Source organism: Triticum dicoccoides, chromosome 2B, assembly GCF_002162155.2.
Source record: "Triticum dicoccoides isolate Atlit2015 ecotype Zavitan chromosome 2B, WEW_v2.0, whole genome shotgun sequence".
Taxonomy (NCBI): domain Eukaryota; kingdom Viridiplantae; phylum Streptophyta; class Magnoliopsida; order Poales; family Poaceae; genus Triticum; species Triticum dicoccoides.
Window position 1 is genome coordinate 361,640,288 of NC_041383.1, and position 8,961 is coordinate 361,649,248.

The window sequence follows — 8,961 nt, forward strand, 5'->3', positions numbered from 1 at the left end:
GCTCGGTTTTCTTCTTTCCATGGTGCCACGCCTCAATTCACTGCTCCCAGCCATAGCGAGCTCGAATCGATTGAGGAATGAGTCATGCGGACGTTCCTTGGGATCAATCTTTGGCCGTGTTCGGTAGGTTATTAGCTCCCATCCATTCCTTTCTCTAACGCTCTCTTCCAAGATCTGTTATGCTTTTACGAACATCTCATTAGAAGTAGGCACAATACATGGGCGTTCAGAGCACTCGCGACTTCCATTCGGTTCAGTGTGGAGGTTTTATTTGTCCTTGCAGCATGTACTGTCCAATCTCCTCTCGCCTCCCCTACCTTCCTGGCTACTCACTTTCCCTTCCGCTTTCTCTTATTCAGAATGCCTTTGCTTCCACAATGTTGTTGTCACTGCATAAGAAAATGAATACACGTGCGTATGTTTTTGTTCATGTTCGGAAATACAGGTGTGGTTATAGCTGCTATACTGATTACCATCTATTCCTGAAAAAATAGATAATGAAAATCAGCTTATTGCTTTATCTCAGTCTCATAGAGAAGCTTATTGTAGTATACATGTGTACTTTTGATTATGACATGATATTAGTTGAGTCTGACCTTGTATGCCATGTAGAATTTGTTATAAGCTAGGACAATCTACAAATTTTATAATGAAGTGGGAACTTATACGAAACTACACTGCGCACGACAATTTGGAAGACGATCTGCGGACAACCCTGTAATTGATGGCTATAGCCCACGTGAACGGAGGTGATCGATGGCTGTTGTATCTTGTCGTCCAGAGATCGGGCACAGCCCATCGTCTGTGTAGCAGTTGTCGAACTTATAATACGTCCACCTCCGCTCATGCCAAGGCGGGATCTTGCAGGTTGGTCGGGGTGGCGCTCTCACGTGATGGCATCCCGAGTGGATCGAGGCGTCTACGGGAGGGCCATTCTTTCATTGGACGGATCGGTGTCCATGGCCATGGGCATGGTGTTGTTTGGGCTTGCTTGGGCCAAGGCCAGTGGCATTGATCGAGGCTTTCTCAACAGTAGCCGACGACAGTCACTAGGCCGTGTCCACCGGACCCCCTTGTACTAGATGTGGGCATCACAGCTTCATAGCCCGACGACCGTGAATGGGTAGCTGATGTTGGGGTAGGAGTTTTTTCTTTACGGGAAGGCCTTATGGCTAGCTTTATTAAACTCAAATCAAAATTACATTCTTTGCGAGAGGTCTTAGAATAAATTCAGTTGGAGCCTCTAATCATTGAGCAGGGTTATTAGCACTACCACATCTAGCTTGCTCATGTGCTACCACATTTGATTCCCTATTACAATGTTCAATCACAGCCTTCCTGAAATCTCTCAACATATCTCGAGTTCGAAGGCAAATAAAAAAAATCAGCTTACGACCCTAGACAGGTCTAAGGTTTAAGGTAGTATCTTAAAGGAATGCCTCTGGCTCTTCCTTCCATGGTTGGTGTGCTGTAAAACTAATGGGAGAGAAGGTAGTTGTATTATTTACTAAAAACGAAGCGATTGGGTATGAAAAACTTAAGGTGGTTTTATTTAACTATCTATCTATCTACTAAGATACTAAGCTCCCTAGGCTTCAAGACTCTTGTGTCGGGGGTTGTGGGAGGCGCTATAGGCCCTGCCTATAAGGGTTTGTATCGCAGGGCTAAACAGATTTTTGGGTTTTGAAAAGGTATTGCTTATGTTTTTATTTTTGCGTTTTCCATTGGTTTTAATAGTTTCTCTTTTGATCTTTTGTTGCTTTTTTCCTTTTTCCTGTAATTTTATTATCATTATTATTTTCACATTTAATTCATGAATATTTAAGAAAACTATGAACATCCATTGCAAATCCATGAACATTTTTAAAGTGAAACCTTTTTAAATACACAAACATTATTTGAAATCTATGAATAATTTTCAGATACGCAGACTTTTTGAAAAGTTCCTACTCCCTCCAATCCATAATATGTGTTGCAGTTTTGAACTAAGGTTGAACCAACCTTAGTTCAAAACTACGAGGATTATTTTGGAACTGAGGGAGTATTTCTTTTTATTTGCAACATTTTAAAAAATCTATGATTTCTTAAAATACATGATTTTATTTATTTAATGAACTGCTTCAAATAGAAAAATATGGTATTCAGCTTTTGCCGACCTAGCAGTGGAGCTAGCGGAAAATTAATTGAGCAAGGAGCCAAGCTGAGCTAAAGAGCTTCATGGGTCGGCTCATGTGAGCATTATAGTAGCAGCAAGTCCACTGTTTCAACGTGATAAAAGAGCTTCCAAGAGACTCACACAGCGGCCATCAGCTGGCCGAAACCACACACCTGATAACTCCACTCCTCTTAGAACAAATATCATCTGCAAAAGCAGCCCAAAAGACATACAAATGGAAAAAGGAAACCATAAGGACATAATTAGACAAACCCAAAATTAAACAACCGACCACAATAACCAACTGAAGGAAAAAGAGTTAATCCTGCAAGTGAAAAACATCGCAGCAGTGTGCGAGTTAGCCTCTAGTGTATATTATGGGCCTGAGATCCCTCCACTGCAATATGTAGCATCCATGTTCGATCCGACAGCCCAGAATCATGTTCGGCCAGTGTAGTTTCTCACGCAAAAGCTTTGCATGTCTTTGTACAAAGGAGAAGGAACAAACTCCCATAAAAAAAATGAAGAAACGAACGTATTACAACTGAATCAATCATTCGTCGGAAATTACACCAAGGCTACTACAATTGCAAACCAAACTAAGCCGTAACAAACAGGCTGCAAGAATGTGTGGCCCCGGCCATATACCACATCAAATCATAATGCTTATAACAACCCCTTCAGTCAGCATTGTTTTGAAAGTATGAAGACCCGATGATGCCCAATCCGGGTTTCATGGATGCGACCAAGATGACGAAGGACCTGGTTAACAGTGGATGATGAATTAACAGAAGAAAATGTATTCAGCTACAGACAGAAAAGAACATAGCATAATTGGCAGGTTTTTGTGTCAAACAGATATGTTTGTAGTTGATGTAACATATCCATCTTTTCAAACTATTTTTAACATATTCATGCGCATGAAGTTTGTATGAAGCCAGAAAGAAAAAGTGCATGCAACTTAAATACTCCCTCCGTTCCGATTTACTCGTCGTGGTTTTAGTTCAAATTTGAACTAAAACCACGACGAGTAAATCGGAACGGAGGGAGTAGATGTTTATTTCAGAGTAGAATTTTCTTATCATCATGATCAATGACTACTGGAATTAGTCAATGTACTTGCTGGTTATTTTTCAGGTACTTATTTGAACTATGGAAACAATAATCAGAAGAACAATTGCAGTAGCAAAACAATTCATGATTTTGATCATCTTCTGTGATCATAAAGAATAAACATAATCTATAAGGTTTCAACCCAAGTGGTTAAAGCTGCAAATACTCACGGTAAGGATAGCTTTGCCTGTGTGATCAAGTTTTAGCCCAGGCCCCTTTATATCAGCTTCCAGGAAGAAATGCTTCCCCTTCACTGCCTCAGTGGCAGCTATGTCCCTTAGTTCCTAAGTAGAAATTACGATATGATTTTCTACATGAGAAAATCAGATTAACAGCAATGCTGAGAACTTACCAAAGCTTTTTCCCATGTGTCTTCTGATAACTGCAAGAAAATTAAGAGTGGTTGAGAACGAGAAATAATTATTTATCAGCGACAAGTTGGGGTACAAAAGGGAAACCTTTTTCTTAGGACATGCAACAAGATGAGCATTAGCATCTGCATATGTAGCCACCTCGTTTATCGAAATGTTAACCTTCTCCAATGTTAGCCTCCCCCTCATGTACCTGTAGTAACAAAATGGGATATCCTATTAAAGAAAGCTAGTATTACATTTTAATCACTGTCATCTGAGATGAGGGAAAGAGAATTTGCATGTTCACTAAAGAATATTATATGTTTCCATTGGCATCTGCACTGTAGCTATTATATTTTAGCAAATTAGCCTGAAACCCTCTTTTGAGTTTTAACATGGGTCAATTTAATACTCAGACATGTCGTGACCTTGGTAACTGGATGACAATAATAAACCAAATTCCTTCCTCGGTACATGTGAGGCCTACAGGCAGCAGAAAGATTATGCTATGCAAACAAAGCAGATTTGACAGAGCAGATTCATCAACACTATCCCATGTCTTGGCTCTGCATGATTCACACAACATTCAGCTAGCAACTCTTAGTATTTGTACAGAAAGGAAAAGGAGGAGCATGCACACATCAGTATGCAGCGTGGTGCTGAAAGAAGTAGCACTTGCATGTATATATCAGAAGCTCTCTTGCAGACAGATTGTATGAAAGAGCCTCTTAACCAGAAGCAGATAATCAAAAGTGGATGCTGCGGTTATGCAGTGATAATGAATTGAAGCTACAAGTGCAACTGAGGACTCACGATGACAATGAATCAAGCTCCTCAGTGGATATATACCAACGAGGTGCTGAACCTTTCCCCTTCTTCACAGCAACAAAAGAAGCATTAGTTCAAAGAAAAAAACTCCTGCTGAAACAATTGTAGCTAAGATCAGTGAATGGTGTAACACATAAATAAGTATTTACTTTGGGAGCTGCAACTGGCTCTTCCTTAATCTTAAAATCAGAGTCCAGAAATTCTGGAACAGCTGTGTTAAAATTAAAGCACTCGGGCAACATCCTGTAACATAAATAGCATGATTCTTGTCACCAAATGAAGGTAAAGACAACAGATATAGGTAATAGCATCAAGTAATCTTACAAGCTTTGTTCCAGAGGAGTAGCAACGATATCCTCACGCATCCCAGGTGGCATGTTTGCAAGCATATGCTGCAACTTCTGCTGTTGCTTCAAGGACTTCTCCACTAGTTTCTGCATCAGAATTTGAGGAAGCCACAATGAGAAGTACCAATGTCTTTCAACAACACATTGAATAAAATTAGGTTGAGGGAAGCTCGGGGCAAGCAAAAAATAGCCCTCAATAAATAAAATATCAGCCATAACCTTGTAACACCTGCCTATGTACTAGGCTCAGTGGTCATGGGTCGTCATCCAGCCCATCACCTGTCTGATGCCCAGCCAGAACCACACCCACTCTTACCGGTGGTCAAGTGTGCAAGTGTTCGATGGGACGTTTGATGTGTTAGGCAACAAGGGAGGCAATGCAGTTGCTAACTGCCAGGTACTCAGGGAAGTTTCTCTAAAGAATGCTGTGTGGGATTAGGAAACTCCACGAGATTTTGGGACACATCATACCTATCAACAGCAATCCATGTCATGTGAGATGAGCATGGGCGGTACAAGAGTGGAGCCACTCGCCAAGAATTCTGACAGTGTGACGTATGATGTGAGTTGAGCGCGGGTGGTTTGAAGGTGGAGCCACGATGGCCTGCCACAATAACGGTGATCCCAAGAGAATGTCAGATATAGCAGTTGTTCAGGGAAATACTGTCTTGGGGACTTTAGTCTGGTGTCATGTGTTTGTTTTGATAACTGGAAAGAATTACGAATCGAGGAGTAGACGAGTCAAGCTGAGGTTGAGACTCATAGACTAATCATGACTAGTCTAGACTACTGCTGGACTAGTCGACATGGTACTGTAGTAGTCAACTTACAGTATTCAACTACTAATACCTATTATGTACTCCCAAGAGAATGGTACAATATAATACCATATATTACAGTACAATATACAATAAAATTGAGTTGATCCAGAGGAGGATCACATCAGCATAGAAGAACAGCAAGGGGAGGAGCACAACAGCAGAGGGGTGGATCCAGCGGAGGAGCAGAACCAGCGGAGGGACAGCGTCGTAATGCTCCTGGACACCGCTGGCAGCGGTGGTGAGTGGCAGCGGGTCAATGGGCGGTGGCGGCAGCCTAGTCCCAGGTGAGGCGGCTCACCGTGGAGCGATCCTGGAAAGCTAGGGTTGCTTTTTTCCCTCCCGCGGGCTGAGCACTGCTCACTTATCCCTCCCAAATTGAGTTGATCGACTCAAAACACCCAGACTAGTCTGGACTAGTCGCTCCACCGCTCGACTCAACGAGCTAGTCTACACGAAGAAGCTAGTCGACAATCAGATTAAGACAACTAGACTAGTCGCACGACTAGTCAAGACTAGTCAAGCAGAAATGTTTGGCTGATAATCCTGATCCTGACATGTTTCTTGGCAGTTCTCTGCTTTTGTGACATCAACAATGCAGGAAAATTATGGTTGCTTACGGACTGTTCTTACAAGGTTTAACACATGTTTAGTGGGGTTGTTGGCTTCATGGAAGTGCAACTTGAGTTGGACCAAAGCTTGAGTCTGCACCTTGTTTACCCTCGTTCTGGGAGATGATGCAATCATCATGATTTTGTACGCAAGCAAATTATGTCTACTAGATATTCTGTTAGCACCCAGCACGTGTTTCCACAAATATGGCAAATGAACTGGCAGAAGAACAGGGAGGTGCATGTGGAATTCTAAGCAGTGGACCTAAATACTTGAGTGAAATGAAAGGGAGGATGTTCTGGCCTCGCTTAGTAATTCGAAATTTCCACTATTTAGTCAGATGACCAGTTTTCTTTCGATAAAGATACAAGTGTGAAAGATATTCAGACTGGCCATGGGCACTGCTGGCATGATGAAGAGGTTACATCTTGGGAAAACGTGGCAACTCTCTGAAGCATATGTAGGCATTGTAGCTGCTGAGTCCAAACTGGACAGCCAACACGATTTTGTTGTCGACCACCAGTCTGCAGTTTAGTTTTACTTATTTGATGCTAGTGAACCGGCGTAAGTTTTTGTGCGTTTTAGTTGGCAATATCAGAGCGTGCATGGGAATGTCATGACCTTAGAAAGTAAGAATAGGAATCAAAGGATTCTATGCAATGGGTACAAGGTTATCGACTGATGGTGTTTCAGGTGCTAAAGCGAATAGACAGATGCAAGGATGCATGTCCATTGATCTGCTTAGAAATGAAAAATCAGCACAGGCCATAGGATTCTGTCTTCTGGTAGATTATTTCTGAAACACCATTTCAGATGCCATGGGATCCTGGCATACAGTCAATTGTTTCTGGAAGAGTGACAACGCTTATTGCAGCTGGAGGAAGTGAAGTGGCAGAGTTTCAAGGCTGAGAAGTTCTATACATTTGCTGCTACAGGACAGTGCTAGGGGAACAAGCCACTGCACGGGGGCAAGCAATGTTTTGGCGGGGAGCACTAATGTAACACCCATCCTCCATATGTATCCCGCATATGTATTGGGCTCAGTGGTCATGGAGTGTGGCTTGGAATTCAGACGGACATGGGCCGATGCCTCTGCTGGAAGCTGCAGAAGCAGCAGCAGCTGAGGGAAAAGCCATCGGATAAATGGGATGAAATTTCCTGTCTATGTTCTTGTTCCTCCTGTATCTCTTCTACTATCTCACTGATTTCTCCTCCTCACATGAACTCAGATTGGATTTTGATCAGACGTCCTGGTAATATGTTCTCCAATTTCACAAGATATATATAACTGGTACTATCTATAAAACCCAATTCATGCCCTATGATTTAAATCAATAAAACATCACAAGAACAGCCAATTGACCAAGATTAGCCCGTTCTGGTAGGCAAACATCACCATCGATCCACATTTTTGCGCCTCTCATCCCCACTGTGAGGGTATGAACAAGAGATAGGTACACAACCACTTTAACAAGTACTCCCTCCGCCCCAAAATAAGTGTCTCAACTTTGTACTAGCTCTAGTACAAATTTGTACTAAGCTCAAGACACTTATTTTGGGACGGAGGGAGTACTACTGAAGTCATGTGATCCTAAATCTTCCAAAGAAAATGGCAAAATCACCATATTAGTCTCCCTTTACATGATTGCTATTTACTACACCGGCTTCTCAGAGAAACAGAGAAATTGGCATTCGGAAACAGATCGCAACCCAATAGATCACGAGAACTGGCAACGATACCTTGGCCTTCGGGATGGCGTCGAGCTCCTCCTGCAGGCGGCGGCGGATGGCCTGCACCTGTGCCTCCATGGCCGTCACCGACGTGTCCACGGCGGTGAGGTCGGTCACCGCCGTTGCCGGGTACACTGCGTACGGGGAAGATGACGGGTCAGGGCCCACGGCACTAGGGGGTCCAGACCAGGGTTCTGGGAGCGGGTTGGGCTAGGAGAGAAAGCTCACTGTTGCGGGCAAGGGCGAGGTCCTGGAGCTCGTTGACGCGGGACCGGAAGACGGTGGCCACGGCTTCCAGCGACGAGCTATCGGGGCTCGCAGCGGCAGCGGCTTCCATGAGGAATGGAGGCCTCGGCCGCGCGCCGCGGGGGCGGGGGTAGGTTGGGCGGAAGGGAAGCAGGGTTCGATGATTTCCCACGTTTTACTTTTTTTCTTGAGATAGGTAAAGCACCCCTTAATCTACAAGAGTTCTGGGCATAGCCATCTACTCCCTCCGTTCCTAAATATTTGTCTTTTTAAAGATTTCGAATGGACTATCACATACGGATGTATATAAACATATTTTAAAATGTAGATTCACTCATTTTGCTTCATATGTAGTCACTTGTTCAAATCTTTAGAAAGACAAATATTTAGGAACGGAGGGAGTAGTAGCCAAACAAACATGCCAACATTATTCTTAAGTGATGATCCAGCAAACATGTGAGTTTCGAAGTTTGAACTGTGTTTCTCGTGACAAAGAATAATGCCATTCAACTATGCACCTCTGGCCTTAATCTCATGTGTGATGTGATAATATACTGGTTTGGAGTCCCTATTCAGAGTATTGATCACCCTAAGGCAATTAGAAGCCACCTTAACTCTTCGAGTAAGAAAGTCTTCCGCCAACGAGAGAGCCTCCCTTATCGCAAGAACTTCAACGGTTTTTGCATCTGAAATTCCCGTGAAGACAATAGAAGAAGCTCCCAAGAATTCACATTCACAGCTTCGTGCTGCTGCAACGG

The 8,961-nt window shown here is 43.1% G+C and overlaps 1 protein-coding gene across 2 annotated transcripts; it reads right to left on the minus strand.

Moving 5' to 3' along the window:
* Positions 1-2,474: 2,474 nt before the first annotated feature.
* LOC119363703 (spindle and kinetochore-associated protein 1 homolog) lies at positions 2,475-8,369 on the minus strand. 2 transcript variants are annotated; one of them, XM_037629076.1, is made up of 9 exons: positions 8,186-8,369; positions 7,967-8,091; positions 4,774-4,883; positions 4,599-4,692; positions 4,435-4,493; positions 3,727-3,832; positions 3,621-3,650; positions 3,439-3,552; positions 2,475-2,917 (listed from the first exon to the last, which is right to left on the minus strand). In XM_037629076.1, exons 1-9 carry the CDS (start codon positions 8,292-8,294, stop codon positions 2,840-2,842), a joined length of 825 nt encoding a protein of 274 aa, XP_037484973.1. In that variant the 5' UTR covers positions 8,295-8,369; the 3' UTR covers positions 2,475-2,839. The 2 variants fall into 2 exon arrangements, with proteins under 2 accessions (XP_037484973.1, XP_037484972.1); XM_037629075.1 differs by having other exon boundaries at positions 4,435-4,496.
* Between the last annotated feature and the right edge of the window lie 592 nt (positions 8,370-8,961).